The 20482-nt window shown below is 37.8% G+C and overlaps 1 protein-coding gene across 4 annotated transcripts in view; it reads left to right on the forward strand.

Moving 5' to 3' along the window:
- Position 1: 1 nt before the first annotated feature.
- Positions 2–20482, forward strand: part of CASK (calcium/calmodulin dependent serine protein kinase) — a 419299-nt gene continuing 398818 nt past the window's right edge. For 2 of the 4 annotated variants that reach the window (XM_023731908.1, XM_012555681.2), the window contains exon 1: positions 190–248. In XM_023731908.1, the coding sequence (XP_023587676.1) occupies positions 190–248 (59 nt within the window). Of the gene's footprint in view, positions 249–20482 lie in introns of all 4 variants that reach the window. The other 2 variants (XM_004376921.1, XM_012555680.2) reach the window with 2 other exon arrangements.

Raw genomic sequence — 20482 nt, forward strand, 5'->3', positions numbered from 1 at the left:
TGCCCTCAAAGCAAGAGCTGCAGTCTGCGGGCCTCGCAGTCGACGCGGCCCGATTCGAGCGTCCTCAGCACCGAGGGCTCGCGGGTCCTGAGGGGAGGAGGCGAGTCCGGGGCCGGGCACTGAGCTCTTTGGCGCCCCCACCCCCGTTTTCCGAGCCCTCCACGCTGCGGCCACTGCTCCCTCCGGACCATGGCCGACGACGACGTGCTGTTCGAGGATGTGTACGAGCTGTGCGAGGTGATCGGCAAGTGAGTCTCGGCGCGAGGGAGCGGGAGTGTGGAAAATGCATTTCAGTGATGCCGGGGTCCTCCCGCACCCGCTCGGGGCCTGCCCCCTGCCCTCCCTCCCCTGCACCTCCCTCGTTCTCCTCACCCTCGAGTATTTATAGACGTGGACCTGGACCTCCTACCCGACGGGGCCCTGGGGTTCTCAGCGATCAGTTGAGTCAGACGAGCCGATGTCGGCCACCCTTGAGGCGTGGGGCCGGCTGAAATCTGCCTGCATTTTTTTTTGACGGCTGCACAGGGACGTGGCAGAACCGATTTTATAGTTGCTTTTGGGGAACAGTTGAGGTTATTGTTACCTTGAATGTGGCTCAGACCATTAACGAAAAGAGCAGCTTGCATTTCTTTTGCTTGCTTGGAGAGAGAAAGAACGTCCAGGTTTTTAAATTGTGGGGTGTGTGCCTATTGTGCAGGATATTAGATGCCTTTGTGTTCACCCCATGCCCGGATTGGAGGGGGTCATTTCAGACGGGGTACGTTCAGTTTCAACAGATTCCTTACCTTGTTGTAGACAAACACGGAAAGAGTTAGGGGCATCCGAATTTTTAACGCTTCGTTATGCAATGACTGTTAAATCAGTCTTCGAGGCTCCCCTCGACTGTTCTTGGGATGGTGGTTGGCGTGATAGAGCTGCCTGCTTTGAGTCACCGGGCTGGACTAGAATATAGAACTGACAGTCCAAATGCTCATCCTTTCATCTGTGTTGTATAATTACACTAGGGAAAGGCAGGGAATCAGATTAATCATAGTGCTGATTGAGAATTAAATCTGCAGTTCCTCATCTAATTGTCCATTCCTTAAATCTGTTTTGAATAGTTTCCTTTTCATTCTTGTCAAACAATATTCCAAGTGCACAATCTTGCTAATTTGTTTGTGAGGGAAATGCTGGCAATTTGAAGTTAATTTCCCAGTTCAGTGTGTATTCTGTGGCTTTAGAAGTTGGAGAGAGAAGATGTAAGAGTAATTTTTGCTTATTTAGTAGGGATTGCTAGATAGCTACCATTGAAATATTTTACCTCTTTTTTTTTTTCTTTTTGGAGGGAATTGGGAATTGAAGCCAAGACCTTAGAGCAATTGACTCCTTGTTTTTTAAGTTCCCTGCAGTACTCAATTTCAATTTAAGCGCTGAAAACTCATTTTTATCTTCCATATTGGGGTATTACAGTGTTGCCTCAGATGGTAAAATTGTGAATAGAGCTTGCTACACACTTTACTCAGACCCGATTGATATGAGGACATGTTACTCCTTGCCCCTATTGTTACATGATCAGCCTGTCTGCTAGAAGGATATCCAAATGTGTCCTGGTAAAGTGGTTGTGGAAGTGCTCTAAAGCAGCTCTGCTCAAAAGATAGATAATGTGAGCTACACTTGTCATTTTAAATTTTCTAGTGGCCACATTTTAAAAAACCAACAATGGGAAATTAATTTTAACAATTAATCCAAAATATTATCATTTCAACATGTAACTGATAAAAAAATTATTAATGAGATATTTTGCATCCTTTATTTCATACTAAGTCTTTGAGATCCAATGTGTATTTTACACCAACAGTACATCTCATTTGTGATGGTAAGCTAAATTTTCATCAGAAATATTCAATCTGTATTTAGGATTCATAAAATTTATATTTGAAAAAGCAGATTTATATACCCAAGTTGTTCCAAACATACCTAAAAGTTTTCTAATAACTGAATCGAGTATCTGTTTCTAAATTTATATTAATTAAAAGTAAATAGAATTCAAAATTTATTTCCTCTGCCAGGCTAGCCACATGTCAAGTGTTCAAAAACCACATGTGAATATCACAGTTCTACAAATATACCCAAAATCTCCTTGTTTTTTGTTTTTTCGTTTTTAGGAGTACCCAGTGAAGGTAAATTAGGTGTTTCCCAAAAGCCTCAAAATGACTGTGTGTAGATGAATGATGTTTGTTGCATCTTAAGTTATAGCTGATGTGAATGAACCAGCAAAGTCATAATTGGAAAATGTGTGATTGAAATGTTGTATTGTGTTGACTGGAGATAGCTGTCTTTTAATGAATTTTGAAAACTAGTTCTGATTAGGTTTTGAATAGTAATGATGAGATTGATATCTTTTCATATTGAAAAGAGGTGGTCAGCTTTACATTAACACAGTCAGTATTCTGCTGACTTTTAATTGAGTATTTTTAGGAAACACTCCTGGAAGAGCTAAAGTCATCTCTTATGTTGTTGCAGAGCTGCATGCGGAGGGAAAGCATGCAAGGGTTGAGGTGATAGGTACCCTATGGTTACCTTAGATACTATGAACTGTGAAGTCTCATATCCTACACAATCTGACTTGGTCAGTGCCATTTATAATATGTCATTCCATGAATTAATGAATTCAAGGTAGCCCTAGTGGTAAAGAACGTAACGATAGTGTTCCTCACCCTGTGTAAAGGTTGAAGGTTTCTCCAGTAAATTGTCTCAGCATATATTGATCTGGAAATTGAAATTCACTTGAGATTTTCTTTCGGGAACCCTTGACAGCGTATTATTTAACTTAGAATTTGTTCAACTCTGGATTTAAGCAGAAAGGCCTTGAAGATGTTCACTTGTACTGAAAACCTTTTTGTTAATATCTGAATTCTATGGAATTTTCTTTTTCTTTTATACCAAATTAGTATCACAAGTTGTTTTTGACTATTATGGTCTTAATAGGTTTAGATTTTCATTAAAGTACTTTAAAATAGATTTCACTTCTCAAGACCAATTGATCACCCACTCACTCACCTACTTACCCATCCACCCACCCACCTACCTTCTCACCCACCTACATACTCACTTATATATTAGGCCTTACTTGGTGGCCGTAAATGAAAGTTCTAGTTTAATTTAGGCCCTTTAGTGTGTTTTTTCCCTTGGTTTTGAAGGACATCTTATAGAATTAATAGAGTTTTATTAATTTATTAATTCCACTATTTGGAATATGTTTTCCTTCCAGTGGTTGAAACCTTTACTGTTGTTAATACTTTGAGGGAATCATTTGGTTCATTATGAATATTGGAAGGATGACATTTCTTTTTTAAAAAATGAAAACTTTTCCCCTGTGTTTCTTATTTTTGAAAGTCTTGGCAAAAGCTCCTTTGAATACCGATTGGTTCCATAACATTTACCCATGTAACATCTTTCAAGTGACTGAAACAAATCTCTAATGATGGGACCTTATCACAGTCCCAAAATTTCTTGCCTTAGTAACTGTAGCACTGTTACTGAAAAGGAACAGTATTGTGCCAACACAAGTTACTGGCTAATTTTTATATTATGATCATTTACTGCATCTTTTGCAAATTTATAGTTTTATAGGTAAGTGTACAATCAGTAATGTTAACACGATGGATATTTTAGAGGATTCATCCAAATTAAAACAGAAATACCTACTTTCTTGGTATGGCAGTTTTCGTAAAAGAGAGCAGCAAAATGCACACAGTTTTCACCTTGTGTAGGCAGAATATTTGCCCCAGTATTTAGTAACCTGTAACTTGACTTTCCTACACTGGTAGGACATATACTAAAATTGGAATGATGCAGTATAACCCCTGCTCAGGGATGACATGCAAGTTTGTGAGGCATGCTGTATTTGCTTACACCTCGAGAGCACTTATCATATTTAATTACAGTTACTTATTTATGAGTTTCCCTGCCTAGATAATAGGGAGCTTCTTGAGGGCAGGAAACACATCTTATACATCTTTATTGCTTAACACAATGTCTGCAAAGTAACAGCCACTCGGTAACTATGGAATGAAGTGAGTAGTTTTTTATAAAATCTCATTAAAAGGCAAAAAGCATGTTGATTGGCCTAAAAGTAGTTATTGTCCCAAAAGGCTGTATTTGTTTAAAGTAGTGGTTCTCTACCTGACTACATGTTAGAATGACCAGGGGAGCTTTTAGGAAAGATCAGTGCCAGAGCCCTGTGTCAGCTCAATGAAATCAGAATCTCCAGGAGTGGGTCCTGGACATTGGTGTGTGTGTATACATGTATACATGCATATATATTATATATAGTTAAGCTCTGTAAGTAATTCTGATGTGCAGCTACAATGGAGAGTCATTGATTTAAAACTTAGATCATGTATGTAATATTTTGGGACTGTCCTTTCAGAGGCTTACAATTTTTAACAAATAGAATAAAAATTTGGGGGGGGGGTGGTATTTCAGCTAGAAGACCAAATAATGAATTTTGTCTTCTATGCATTTGTGTTTCTGAGCCTCGTTGTATAAGAATTTTGTTCCAGTCTGTGTTTGGCTTTGATTTCTTGGGCCTTTAACGTACACATTTATTTATGACACACATCTAATGTTAACATGGTGACTGATGTTTGGAACAACACAGAACAAGAATGGCTCTGATAACAGTTAATGATGATGACTGTTTATTGAAATGACTTGATTTAATATTAAGAAATGTATCAGTTTAGTATGGATTGTGTTTGCACATACACTCTATTAAAAGAGTATGGTTAAGTAGCTTATATACTTTAATTCCGTATTTGTGATTCAAATAATGCTGTTTGCCAGAGAACTGAGTTAAATGAGCCTTTATATAAATACTGGATTAATAATATGTAAAATATGTAATTTAACATGGAGAAAAAAAAATCAGCTTTACTAATTTGTAGTAATTACTGTGGTTTTCATATGTATTGATTTGGGTTTCTAGTACCACAAGGGGAATGTTACATCATGTTGGAAAATCTTTCCTGGAAATTTTAACTAGACATTGTAGCTAAACTAGTTTTTAATGTTAGGAAAATCTTGAGTGTAAGCCTGAAGTGACCAAACATTTTCCAGAAACAAATAGATAGATGTTCCATTAAAGAAGTGCTGGATCACAGTGACAGTCATGTAACAGAAGTAGCATAATCACAAGCTAAACTGCTGGTAGCCCAGAAAGAATCTGAGCCAAGGAGGTTAAGCTGCACTTTCCACAGAGGAAAAACCTGTTAAACACGGCACGTGGATTCCTACACATGGCAGGACTTATTGGGAATAGGTGAGCAATGTTGATTCCTGGTGATGGAGTTTTGTTCTGGGACCATTTTGAGGGGTAACTGAGCTATTCAATCGCTTTTCTGAACATGCAGGACCTTCTCCCAATCTCCTCATGTGTGCTTTTGCAGACTGCTTTAGGATTTGGAGTTTCTGAAGTGTTGTTTGCAGAGTATCTTTTATACTTCCTGTAGACACCCTTACCTTCCATGACTGTGACACACTTGTATATTCCTTGACATCTGCAGTTCACTCCTGCATTTTTTCCTTGTATCTGCAATAGTTTCACCTGACGAACTCTATATCCAATGTCCCTTAAATTGTGTTCCTGGTTATTTCTTTTAAATTGAAAATTCTTTTATCTCCAGTTGTTGCTCTGTTCAGTAAATTTAAAAAGCATGTGTACCTTGTTTTTTGAGATTGTTCTCAACATATCTTTGTGCATGTTTTTACATTTTAAATGTGGTAGGAACACTATGTTTAAAGGAACTTTGACGCAAAGAGTTTTGAAGATAAAAAAGAATTCTTCTGTAACTTAATATCTACTTTGTAAGGGGAATTAATATAATGTTAGGCATTAGACATGTGTTATCTCATTCAAATGTACCCATTTTACAGAGAACCTTCAGATTTAGAGGGGGTGGTGAGTAACTTGCCTCAGATCACATGGGATTCCAACTATGGTTCAAAAGTCCATTCATTTTGTTCTGTATTCTGCTACTGATTCAAGTTGTGAAAATATTGTATTGGGTTTCTTTAAAGTAAGGCACGTGTCTTCATTTTCAGAGTTTATTTACTATGAATTTTAATTGTTTGTTTTTTTATTTAAATTTCTTACCTCTTCAGTAGAGGTTTCATACTACTATTCATTCATTCATCTATTTTGCTTTTCTTTTTGACTTTCTCTTTAATGAAATATCAGTGTTGATCACCAGACTGATAAGTGTATGTATTCTTTAGCAATGGGAAATATAGAATCTTGGTCACCCATTCAAAATATAATTCATTTGGAATCTTTCTTTACCCCTTCTACTCTCCAAGTTTTTCCTTCCAATTCCCTTGCCCCAACAGACAGAATATTTGATTTATTATTCCTAACTTGCCAAACCAGAAGTAATGAGGTTTCATAGATAGGTGTTTGTTGGGGGTGGGTTGGGTGGTTTCCACAGGGTAGTTTTTCCTATATCCTATGATAAAAATACTGAAATTGTTCTCTCTGATTCTGAAAGCCGTGTACTAAACAGCAGCTGCTGAGTCTGTGAGTGTCTCAGCTGTCTGCCAGCACTGCACACCTAAATAATCAAGCAACTGAGTTACTGCTGCAGAGCAGGTACTTGACTCTAGCCAACAAGCTGATGGGATGTGCTGCTTTCACATTTTTTCTTTTTTTGTTGCAACTGACGGTACAGATTCCTGAACCACAAAATATGGCTCTGGATTTATGCTACATGGTTCAAGATGCTATAGGACCTGCTCTCCTTTTTTCCTATCCTTAGTCCACCCAGTGTCTTGGTATCCCCTCTTTAAATTGAGTAAAGTGTTGTCGTCTTGATTGCCCACTGTGTTGTTAGTATAGAGCCAAAGTCAGTATGAGGAGAGTCTCTCTTTCACTTCCTACAAGAGGAAGGATTTTGTTTCTGAAGGTAATTTGACTTAAAGAATGTTACTGTGTATATTTCCAATTTTGAGATGTAATAATGTTATTAATTAACTAGTTTTTATCACTACTACCCATCTGTCAGTTTGTTGTACTGTGGTGGCTTGCGTGTTGCTGTGATGATGGAAACTATGCCACTAGCATTTCAAATACCAGCAGGGTCACCCATGGTGGACAGGTTTCAGCAGAGCTTCCAGACTAAAACAGAACAAGAGGAAAGGCCTGGCAATCTACTTCCCAAAATTAGCCAATGAAAACCTTATGGATCACAATAGGACATTGTCTGACTCACATGCTTTGGAAATGTCATCAAGAGGGATCAATTGATGGAGGAGGACATCATATTTGGTGAAGCAGAGGGCCAGTGAAGGTGAGGGAGACCCTCCATGAGATGAATTGGCACAGTTGCAGCAACAATGGAATCAAACATGCTAGTGATTGTACGGATGACTCAGGACTGGGCAACATTTCATTATGTTCTACATAAGATTGCCATGAATTGGAGTCGACTCAACAGCAGCTAACGATAACAACAGTTTTTATAAGATAAATTATAAAAGTAATGATGCTCCTGGTAAATTAAAACATATAAACAGTGCAAAGGTAAATAATGAGTCTCTCCCCATTTTCCCACCATCTATAGCCCCATTCTCCAGACGTAACCATTGTTTAGTTTCTTGTACATCTTTCTGGGTGTTTTTTGTTTAATTAACGAAATGGGATCATGTTTATACACTATTCTGAAACATGCATTCTCCATTGAAAAATAATATCTGATAATCTTTCCATACCTACCTATTTGTCTCTGTTTCTTCCTTTTTAACTGCTATACAGTATTCCATTGTATGAATTGGTACTTTGGCTTTGAATTGACTGCAAGCCATTTCTAAACAGACATATGCTAGAAATGCTGGAATGGAGTTTGGGTGAGAGATCTGGAATGGCAGTGAAGATGTGGGAACCATCGGTGTGGAAGTGAAACTGAGTGACTGAGTTTTGGGGGACTGACTGGCTTGGGAGGTTGTGGTTTGGAATATAATTCACAGAGTTAGAAGAATCAGGATAGCTAGACGTCACAGAAGTTTCAAAGTGGGGAGGATCAATAATATAGTGTAAAATGCCAAAAGACATGCCGAATGAGGACCCCCCCCCAAAAAAAAAAAACCCAAGGCTTGACAATAGCAAAGAGGTAATTTACACCATGCATCAAAATGAATATAATGTTTATTATTCAGTTCATGGTGTGAGTGAAAAGCAAGGTTTAGGCTTCATTTCTGTGGCTGTTGGTAATATTATACTATCTCTGTGTGAATCTATTTCAAAACCAACATATTTCAGACAAAAAAGGAATGGAGTTCTTTTTCACTATAATTGTGTTTTGCAGATTCTGACTGCTGGCTTTTGGGTAAAATCATATGGTTTTCCTAAGATTAAGTCTTTTTCATTCCTGAGCTTGGTGCATGACTTTCAATTAAATGGAAGCTTTTCGTGAAATGATGAAGTAAATTTTAGATTCTTAAAATTTACTTTAACTTCTTGGGTTTGTGAAACCATTGTTATTTTCTTAAATCGTTCCCCTACAAGGGACTTAATTCTCCCCTGCTTCAAGGATTTTTGTCCATATTGGATGAGTATAGTACCTTCCTCTTTTTTCATGCCCCTCAATAGTTAATTGGCTTTTTTTAGTTGTCCAAATCCATTCACAATAAGAAATGATTACTTTATTGCATTTAAGCCTTTTTTTTTTGATATCTAAGTGCACACTGTTTCATTTCAGCTTCTGTGTTCTGTTACTAGGCTGTTACATATTCTTTTTTTTTTAATCCTTTGATTTCTTTTTATACACTTTTATTTTTTTGCTTTGTAACCATTGTTTTGAATTTTTGAATCATTTACAGATAAGAATGATGATTGTTTTCTTCTCCTCTCTTTCTTTCTCTCTTTTGATATAGTTTAATAATATCCAAAATTTACTATGTTGAGTCTGTATTTCAGGCTTTAACCCTGAGTTTGGAGTATTTTGATACATTTAAATCTAGGATAGAAGTATTACTGTTTAACCATATGAAGATTTTAATGTTTTATTAAAACTCTTCATGTTATTCATTCAATACAAAGGTCTCTAGCCTTGCTATAATAAGCAGATTACCGTTATACTACTGCTATTTCATAGAATCTATCTTGTGTATTTGTCAAACATCATAGATGTTTGACCTTTCTGCTTATCCTTGGTATGTACTTTTCTCCAAACATATGAATCCCCATTGCTTTGTGGCTTGTAAGGCAAGCCTAAGTTCTGATCTGGCAACCCTTGGGCACAGTGTGACCATTTTCTCCTTATTTATAGAAGGACTGTAGCTGCCCTAGTGGTGCAGTGGTTGAGCGTTTGGCTGCTAACCAAAAGGTTGGCGGTTTGAATCCACCAGCAACTCCTTGGAAATCCTATGGGGCAGTTCTACTCTGTCTCCTACAGGGTTGCTATGAGTCAGAATCGACTCGACGGCATTAGGTTTGGTTTGATTATAGCTGCTTCAGAAGCCCTTTGCATATATTAGTGATTGTAAAGTGCAACATAAGTATTTTTTTATTTCTAGAATGTCTTCGAGGTACTCAGATTACTTTTGGCAGCTATTTAGATAAGTTTCAACAATTGCCAAACGTGCACTTTCTCAGTGCTAAACACAGGCTCTGTTACATAAATAACATGGTGAAATGAACATGCTTTTTTATCATGTGTGTAAAATTGCTAGTGATAACATTTATTCATTCATTTCTAGCTGTGTGACCCTGAGCAAGTTAGTTAACCTCTCTGAGCCTCAGTTTCTTTATCTGTAAAATGAGGGTGATAATATATACCTTGCAGGGTTGTTGTGAGGATTGCATAATGTGATCTGTGTAAAGTGTTTAAAGGTTGTTTAAAGAAATAACATTGTTTGGTACATGATAGGCCAAGAGGAAGTTGTTCGAACAGAACAGGGGGATACTGGGTGGTTCAAAATTAGAAAAGGCATGTGGCAGGATTGTATTCTTTCACTTTATTTATTCAATCTGTATGCCAAACAAGTAATCCAACAATCTAGATTATATAAAGAACGCAGCATCAGGATTGGAGAGAGACTTGTTAACTTGTGGTATGCAGATGACACAACCTTGCTTGCTGAAAATGAAGATGACTTGAAGCGCACTTACTGATGAAAGTCAAAGACTGTCATCAAAGAATGGATTTCAGCTGAATGTGAAGAAAACGAAAACCCTCAAAAGTGGACCAATAAACATCATGATAAATGGAGAAGAAATTGAAGTTGTCAAGGATTTCATTCTACATGGATCAACAATCAATGTTCATGGAAGCAGCAATCAAGAAATCAAATGATAAAAATTAGGAAAATCTTGTGCAAAGACCTCTTTGAAGTTTTAAAAAGCAAAGATGCCATTTTGATGACTAAGGGACTAAGATGTGCCTAACCCAAAACATAGTCTTTCCAGGCGCCTTATATATATGAGACATTTGGACCATGAAAACAGAAGACAGAAGAAGAAGTGATGCATTTTAACTGTGGTGTTGGCAAAGAGTATTGAATATACCATGGACTTCCAAAAGAACAAACAAATCAGTTTCAGAAGAAATACAACCAGAGTGTTCCTCAGAAGCAAGCATGGAGAGACTTCAGCTTGCTTACTTTGGATACATCATCAGGAAAGACAAAAATGAGGGAAACTCTCAGTGAGATAGACTGACACAATAGCTATAACAATGGACTCAAACATTCCAGTGATCATGAATGTGGCGTAGGACTGGGCAACGTTTCTGTTGTGTGTGGGGTCACCATAAGTCAGAACCAACTCGAAAGCATCTAACAACAACACATGATAGTCCATTAATAAATGATAGTAGCTATTACTATTATTATTTTGATTACCATTATCATTATTATTCATCAAACACTTGAATTCTCTGCCCTTAAGGAGCTCCCTGTCAATGGGGGAAGATGACAAATATTTAAAATCTAATCTGGCTAGACCCAACTCCTGTTAAAGCCAGGGTCACATCTGACTTGTTCACCTATCCTCTGCTTAACATAGTAACTGGCACATAGTAAGGAGTCCCTGGGTGGCTCAAACGGTTAAGCACTCAACTGCTAACTGAAATGTTGGTGATTTAAACCTACCAAGAGGTGCCTTGGAGGAAAGCCCTGGCTATCTGCTTCCAGAAAGATCACAGCTATGAAAACCCTATGGACCACAGTTCTACTCTGCAACACACGTGACCACCATGAGTCAGAATCAACTAGATGGCAACTAGTTTTTTGTTGTTGTTGTTGTTTTTGGCACATAGTAAGTACTCAGTCAGTAGTTTTTGAATGAGTGAATGTGTTAAGTGAGAAATCTAGAGACTGTGTGACCACCTAGGAGGAGAAGGCAGTTGGGGAAATCTTTATGGAGGAGATGAGGCTTGAATAATTTGCCTATCTTCTCCTTGAGTAACTCATTTAATCTTTTTAGTTCTGTTTCCTCATTTATAAAAAGGATTAGAAGAATACCATAGGTAGAGAAAATTAAGTATCTTAATAAAGTTTTTAAAAAGTTTACTCTATTTTTAGTGACACAGGTAACATATAAGAAATTCAAGCAATGGTTATAAACCTAAAGATTTTAGGGACAATTTTAGGATTTTTTTGTTTTGGTTCTAAAATTCTGTGGCTTGAGTGCTCACTATGGGCTGAACAAACTCTATCTGTAAACTTTATCTGTAAAACTTTGTCTGTGAAGTACCAGATATATTTTAGACTTTGTGTGTCACATGGTCTCTTTCATAACTACTCAACACTGCCATTGTAGCGTGAAAGCAGCCATAGACAATATGAAAATGAATGAATGTGGCTGTGTTCCAATAAAACTTTATTTGCAGAAATAAATGCTGGGCCAGGTTTTGGCCCTTGGACTGTAGTTTGCTGACCTTGTAGATTAAAAATGAACCTGGAGCCCTATTGTCCAGTTTCCAATTCTTAAACAGTAGTCTGAGTAGCCCAGCAGTGAGTAGGTTGTGTCAGCAAATGTAAAGAGATTGGGACCAGTCCACAACTGAACCTGTTTTTACTGTTAAATAGAGAAATGTTGTACATTTTGTCTTTTTATTTTATTTTTTTACTGCTTTTGAATTCCTTTTTTGATCATAGGCTAAAGAGAAGAAACTTGTTAAAACTTTTCTAAGATTATCTGATTGGAGTATAAATGTGGAGCTCCTGAGAACATTGGCTGTTTCCTTCATTCCAGCTTACTGCCTGGTAGAGTAGATGAAAATGGAATCAAGAACATACTAAAAATGATGAGAAAGTGAAGATTATTTACAATATAAGCTTTAATAAAGTTAGGGGAAGCGTCATTAACCAGCTAGGAAAGAATTTTCCCCTTCATCCCTGATTGGAGAGTTGCCATGTGTAATCTGTGTATGCTCTGTGACTTTATCAAGAGCCCCTGATGGAGTCATTGTTTGGGATTAGGGTATGTGTGTATGTAAGTAACATAAATAAAACTTCTCCGAATTCTGTTTCCTACCTGAAATTCATTTTGCTCAATATATTTTGTAGAAGTAGAAATACACTATTTAAGAGTACTTTATGTTTTAAAAGGAGCCCTGGTGGCATGGTGGTTAAGCATTCAGCTGCTAACTTAAAGGTCAGCAGTTCGAATCCACCAGCTGCTCCTTGGAAACCCAATGGGGCAGTTCTACTCTGTCCTCTAGGGTCACTGTGAGTCAGAATTGACTCCATGGCAATGGATTTTATGTCTAAAAAGAAGTGTCATTGCCTTTCATGGGCATAGGAAAGATAATAGTCTTTGAACTTATAGATTTTCATAATTTGTTTGCAAGTCTGTCTAGATTATAGTTTTGCATTATAGTAAAAGAAAAAAAAACTCCAAAGATATTAAAAGAGGGAATTTTGGTTCACAGCTTTTGCCTTTGCATTTTGACATTTGACAGATTAATTAGTTGTTCATAATGTGAAATTTCAGAACTAAGAAAAGGAAATTCCCAGAATATATACTTGGGAAACAGGCACATACAGAATTTATGCATATTAAACCAAAAAAACCAATTGCTGTCAAGTTGATTCTGACTCACAGTGACCCCATGTGTGCAGAGAAGAACTGCAGTCCCATAGGATTCTCTAGGCTGTGACCTTTTAGAAGCAGATCACCAGGCCTTTCTTCCAAGGTGCCTGTGGGTGGGTTTGAACTACCAACCTTTTCATTAGTAGTTGAGTGCTTAACCATTTGCACTACCCAGGGTCTCCTTATGCATGTTATAATTTCTTTTATGTAACTTCCCCAAATTTTACTGTGGCAGCATTTTCCACATTTTAATAGTAAACAAAGTGAGGTGGAAAGATTGTAAAGTTTGTGCTCTCTGATATGATTGGGGACTGAGTATATGCTTCCTAAACTCACAGAACAGTATTTCATCTATCTGGTCACATTACATTGTCAGGTGTAAGTGATCATGTTGCAGTTGACTGGTCTGTTTAGATTTGGCCTCTTCACTGGATAGAAATACTAACTTGGCTTCAGAGGACAGTCAAAGGCATCTTTTCCTATGATAATCCTTGGGTAGTATTATTTATATTGAATCATTTAGGTTAGAAGTTTATACTGAATTCCATCTGAGCCGTTAGTTCAAAAGCAGAATGGTCAGCCTTTATATAGACTATCTACCAGTCCTCTTGTTAGGCTTAATATCTTAACTGTGTTTTTTTTCCAGCAGTAATATGTGACATTGAATTTGAGATTATATTTTTGATAAATAATTTTTCTTTAATTTAATCACTTATCAAATAATTAGATACTTGTAGAATAAACAAGCTGTTTTCACTGAGGACTTTAATTATATTTCGTATAAATTAAAAAGATTGTTACTGGAGTATTTAGATCACAGGTTAAAGTGAGAATGTAATTATCTCACATTATAATCAACATATATAATATTTTTAAAAACCTGCTAATAGTAATGGAAACAACCTCCACCAACCATATTGTAGGCTATGGTTTTTATTATTATCGTTACATTGCCCTCTTACAGTGGATGTGAAAGTGAAAGTATGCGTCAGTACCTATTCTTGTATTGTAAAACACTTTAATTATCATCATTTCAGAAAAGGACCTGGGAATCTAAAGAGGGAGCATTTTAGGCTCACTCTGCTTTTTGGATAGAGTAGTCCCCTCTTATCCGTGGGGAATACATTTCAAGACTCGCCCCCCACCACCACTGTGGATGCCTGAAACTGCGGATAGTACTGAACCCTATATATACTATGCCTTGTCCTATGCATACATACCTATGATAAAGTTTAAAGTTTTATTTATAAATTAGGCACAGTAAGAGGTTAACAACAATAACTAATAATAAACTAGCAAAATTATAACAATATACTATAATAAAAGTTATGTGAATGTAGTCCCTGAGCAGGACAGAGCGGGAAGGTGCAAGATTTCATCACACTACTCGTTTCACATTTTCGGACTGCAAAACTGCTGAAACCTCGAAAAGCAAAACAGCAGATGGGGGGAGGGGCTACTGCTATATAATCTGTATCTATATAATTTGTTGTTTTTGTAAGTGTTATAAATAAAGTTTTATAGGAACACAGCCACACTCATTCATTTACGTATTATCTATGGCTGCTTTCATATTACAAGGCAGAATTGTACTCCCATTGCTGAGTGTTTCTGTTGTGTTGCTGGAAGTGTTCGCCAAACTTCCATAATCTGTGACCCACTTGCCCTAAAGGTAGAGTGTGTTTTAAATTGCTGTCTGATTAAAGTTCAGACTTCTTGATTAAACTTGCTTGGGTGACTTCAGAATCAGGCCCACGAATGTGAATATGGATTTGAAGAGATTATTAGAATGATATTTTCCCCCTTAAGACACATTCATAGATATAATCCTAAAGAGAAAACTGAACTTGATAAACTAAATGCAATTAAAGACTCACTAGGAGAAATAAGGAGCCCTGGTGGTACAGTGGTTAAGAGCCAAGCAGTTCGAATCCACTGGGCGCTACTTGGAAACCCTATGGGGCAGTTCTGCTCTGTCCTGTAAGGTCACTATGAGTTGGAATTGACTCGACGGCAACGGGTTTAGTTTGGTTTTAGGAGAAATAAAAGGAGCCCTGGTGGCGCAGTGGTAAGCACTCAGCTGCTAACCAAAAGGTCAGTGGTTTTGATCTACCAGCTGCTCTGCAGGAGAAAAGACCTGACCATCTTAGACTACTGCCTAGGAAACCCTATGGGACAGTTCTACTCTGACCTATACAGTCACTATGAGTCAGAATCGACTTGGTGGCACACAACAGTAACAAAGGAGAAATCAGTATCTTAAAGAAAATTTTAAAATAATTTTTGTGACCTCTTACCACTTGTTTTCCTCAGTTTCTTCATCTTGTAAAAGGATGGTAATAGCTGTATTACATTCTTATGAACAGAAAATGGCATACTTTTTAAAAATACTTAAAACTACCTTACAAATATTATTGTTTATATTTTATTGAAATGAAAAACCAAACCCATTGCCACTGAGTTGATTCCGACTCATAGCGAGTGACCCTATAGGACAGAGTAGAACTGCCCCATAGGGTTTCCAAGGAGCGGCTGGTGGATTCAAACTGCCAAACTTTTGGTTAGCAGCCAAGGTCTTAACTACTGTGCCACCAGGGCTCCTATTGAAATGAAGCACTTCTAATTAGAAATAGGCTTTGTTGAATTTTCTTTGATTTTGCAAGAATCATTTACCTTTGTCTTTAGAACTGATTTTATTTTCTTGTTTGATTTATTCAGCTTAATACTTCTCAACTCTTTATAGCACTTAGAAGATGTTAGATGAAAATGTTGCATAAAGAGATTTGAGGACAAATTATGTTTAGTTTACTGATGGGGCAGTGATAAATTTACACTAAAGTCAAAGTGAACAAAAAATCCTGAAATCTATGTTTGTGTGTTTCCTCCTGCTTCTCTTAAAATTATTTAATTGTATTTGAGCTTTGACAGTTTGGAACTTAATACAAGTGATAAAATTTTGTGGCCAGTCAAATGTGAACTTTGGTAGCTACTTATAATGTTGTGTGTCTTGTTTAGTTATTAAGGCCTAGATCAGTGGTTTTCTCAAATTGTGGACTCCCAACCACCAAGCAGCAACAGCATCACCTGGGAACTTGTTAGAAATGCAGATTCTTGGGCCACACCCCAGACCTACTACTGAATCAGAAACTCTGAGGATGGGCCCCAGCAGTCTGGTACACACTGAAGTTTGAGAACCACTGATTTAGAACTCTAGATCAGAGGTCAGCAAACTATGGATCATGGGCCAAATTAGCTTTCTGCCTGTTTTTATAAATAAAGTTTTTTTGGAACACAGCCACACTCATTTGTTTACATATCATCTATGGCTGCTTTCATGTTACAGTGGCAGAGTTGAGTGTTTGTGACAGAGACCGGATGGCTGGCAGAGCCTAAAATATTTCCCGTCTGGCCTTTTACAGAAAAAGTTTGCTGACCCCTGCTCCAGATGAAGACTTGGTGCTTTTTTTCTGCCCGTAATACTGAACCAGAAATATCTGAGATTATCAGGTTAACAACTGTTTTTCCTTACATTTCTACAAACGTATTCCTCTCTATTATCAAATTAGTCAGTGACTAGAGACTTCTGAATGAAAATAATATATTACTGTGCCCTTTTCTTTTAGGTTTGGTAATAGTGATAGCCTGTTTAACAATTCTATGACATTTCCTCACTGATTCTGTACTAGTATGTCTTCAGTTTTTCTATGCTGTAGAGTAACCTAACTTAATGATCTATTATAGTCTTCATTTCTCCCAATTCCTTCTGCCTTTTTACTTCTTCAAGAGAAAGCTTACATTGTGACTGCTAGTTTAGGAATTTATGCGAACTGTTTGGTGTACAGGGAACCCTGGTGGTGCAGTGGTTAAAGCACTCAGCTGCTAACCAAAAGGTCAATGGTTCGAACCCACCAGTCGCTCCATAGGGGAAAGATGTGGCAGTCTGCTTCTGTAAAGATTACAGCCTTGGAAACCCTATGGGGCAGTTCTCCTCTGCCCTATAGGGTCTCTATGAGTTGGAATTGACTCAACAGCAGTGGGTTTGGTTTGGTGTACTCTAAGCCATTGAAATAGTGCCATTATATCTAGAAAACTTTTATACTTGTCCTGGAGTGCTGTAGTCACTTGTGCTTCATAAGAATGTTTGTGAGTAAATACCCGCCCCCACCCCAAAAAAACCAAACCCATTGCCTTTGAGTCCATTCCAACTAATAGCGACCCTATAGGACAGAGTAGAACTGCCCTATAAGGTTTCCAAGACTGTGATCTTTACAAGAGCAGACTGCCACATCTTTTCGGTGGGTTAGAACTGTTGACCTGTTGGTTAGCAACCGAGTACTTAACCACTATGCCACCAGGGCTTCCCATATAGATACCAAATATTGCCGTCAATCTTATTGTTTACCAGTTTTAGTTAGCCTTCTCACAACCAAGAGTGGATGTTTCTATCCTTAGTTGGAATGTCGTGACACGCTCTCAATTTTCCTTTGTACTTGCTCTCAGCCTTTAAAGATGATTGGTGGTCAGCTTCATATAAAATACAAGAACTTAATTTTAACATTGTTCTTATTGATGCACTTGGACTCTTTCTTCCTGCCATCACCACTGAAGAAAGTATGATAGCTTTTGAAAGAAAAGCCTTCTCAGTTTCCATTAGCTCCAGTAGCGAGACCAGGCAAAAGTATTGTTTTTTGAGGTTGTGATTCCATGTTGTATTTTTCCTTATGTGACTGATGGTTTAAGTTAGGAAACATGACTTGCCCAAATGATACTGAGTTATATTACCTACTGGTAAGTTTGTTAGATCCATGATTTTTTTCAGTAAATTTGGGTTGAATACTTTGGTAGGGGATGCTGGGTATGACACAGAAGCTATTGAGCAGGCTTGAGGTTGGAAATGTTTAAGTTAGATCTTTCTTTCATTTAGGGTTTCCGATCAACTTAATTCATACCTTTTGCCATGTTTACTTTTCCCAGAGGTGAGGTACAATGAGAGAGGGTCAGGCAAAGGCCAGCCCTCACAGTGTGGTTATTTAGGTCTGTTGCCAAAAGCAGCCCATCGATAGGAGAATTTGAGCTTTACTGTTTTTTGCAGTATAGTGTGGAAATGCAGTGTTTTAGAATGAAATTGTTATTTATAGAGGTGAATAAAATGTGAACTCTTTAAAAAGAGAGCAGTGTTCTGCAGCCTTATTGTCCCAGTCAGCACAATAGCCACCCACACAAATCATCTGAACAACCACATCATTTCTGCTTTATCTACCTGAAATAGGGGTCAGGGGTGGGTGGTGATGAAAGCTTGAGAAATCACATTGTGCTTTAGGCAAGAGAAATGCTCTGGTGATTCTTGCTGTGTTCTCCCCTCATGTGCATAGGAGCCTGGGACAGCCCCATGGAGCTGGAGGTAGGCTTTCATAATCCCCCTCGTTCCTTAGCTGCTGGCAGTGCTTCGGAGCTGGGTACTACTTCTGAAGAATCAACTTTTATGCACGAGCTCTGCCAAATGTGTGGATTTTGAGACATTTTTAAGGCTATAATGTTCAGACTCATAATTTCTTAGTAGGCAGAGAGTGTCATTTAAGGGTACTTATGCTGCAGTGATCGGGTCATTTATGAAGTAGACTCTGCAACAAGGCCTCCACATGACAAACTTATTGGTGCTTGTGTACTTTTAAAACCATCTGTTTCTTAAATATATATTTTAAACTTCGTTAGGTAGGGATTGTGGTTGTCAGAGTCATTGCTGTATCTCTGCCGTCTAGGATAGTGTCTGGCACATAGAAGCTCTTCTGTAAACAGTAGTTAAACCAATTTAACAAAAGGGAGGATGTGGCTGAACACATTAGAAAAGATAAAATTATGTCTCATAATGCATAAAGTCGGGAGTTCATATTTTCAGTTAGTGCTAATATTTTGCTACTTCAAAAACCATCTAATTTTCATAACGTAACTTTAAGATAGGTTAGTAGACATAGAATTACACAGTATATGATGAACATAACAGTGGAATCCTGAATAATGCTTGGTTGCACTAGTTGAGATCTGTAAGATCATTGCTATAATTAAACTAGATGGTGAAAAAAAGTTTATACGGTTGAGATAGAGTGGAGAATATTACAGCGAGTAAAATTACTAATACTGGTTTACCTAATCTGTCTAAAACTATTTCCATATTTGTAAAATGGGGACAGTAGAGTCTACCTGATCGAATTGTTGTGAGGATTAAATGAGACTTTATTAACCATCATCCCTGGCACCTTGCACATGCTCAATAAACATGAGCTGCTTTCATCACTAATATTAATTACTGAGAACTTCCTAAGTGCCAGGCTCTGTGACAGGTTTCTGAAGAAACGTTGGCGGTTCAAACTCACTAGCTGCTCCATGGGAGGAAAGACCTGATGATCTGTCCCCTTAAAGATTACAGCCTAGGAAACCCTATGTGGGAGTAAGTGCTTCAAGTCCTCTTCACTTTTCAGCAAGCAGGGTTGTGTCATCTGTATATTACAGGTTGTTAATGAGTTGCTATGACTCATAGCAATAGAGGGTCACTCTGAGGAAGGATGCCTGACCCTCTCTCATTATACCTCACCTCTGGGAAAAGTAAACAGGGCAAAAGGTATGAAGTTGATTGGGAAAGTCTGAATCACTGATTTCCATTTCCTCTCTCCTTTCTGCCTCATTTTGGTTGTATCTGGGGCATCTGGGGTCATTTAAGAGGCTGGAGTTGACCTTCGGTCACCCAGCCTGAACCACCTGACCTTGAACAAAGGTAAGAACGCAGACTCTGAATCATGCCATCTGCCCTGTCTAGTATAGTAGCTACTAGCCAGATGTGGCTATTTATTTTTAAAACCAGAACCAAACGCATTGCCATCGAGTTGATTCCAACTCATAGCGATCCTATAGGACAGAGTAGAACTGCCCCATAGGGTTTCCAAGGAACAGCTGGTGGATTTGAACTGCCGACCTTTAGGTTAACAGCTGTAGCTCATAACCACTGCGCCACTAGGGCTTCATTTATTTTTAAAGTTAATTAAAATTAAATAAAATTTAAAGTTCATTGAATAGACATTTCTCCAAAGAAGATTTACAAATAACCAAACATAAAAATATGTTTACTTGTGTTTTATTGACTATGGAAAGGCATTTGACTGTATAGCTCATAACAAATTATGAATAACATCATAAACAATGGTAATTCCAGAACACTTAATTGTGCTTATGTGGAACCTGTACATAGACCAAGTGGCAGTTGTTCAAGCAGAGCAAAGGGATACTGCATGATTTAAAATCAGGAAAGGTGTGCATCAAGCTTGCATCCTTTCACCATGCTTATTCAGTCTGTTTGCTGGGCAAATAATCCGACGAACTGGACTATACGAAGAGGAATGCGGCATCAGAATTGAAGGAAGA

The sequence above is a fragment of the Trichechus manatus genome, unplaced genomic scaffold, assembly GCF_000243295.1.
Source record: "Trichechus manatus latirostris isolate Lorelei unplaced genomic scaffold, TriManLat1.0 scaffold00046, whole genome shotgun sequence".
Lineage (NCBI taxonomy): Eukaryota > Metazoa > Chordata > Mammalia > Sirenia > Trichechidae > Trichechus > Trichechus manatus.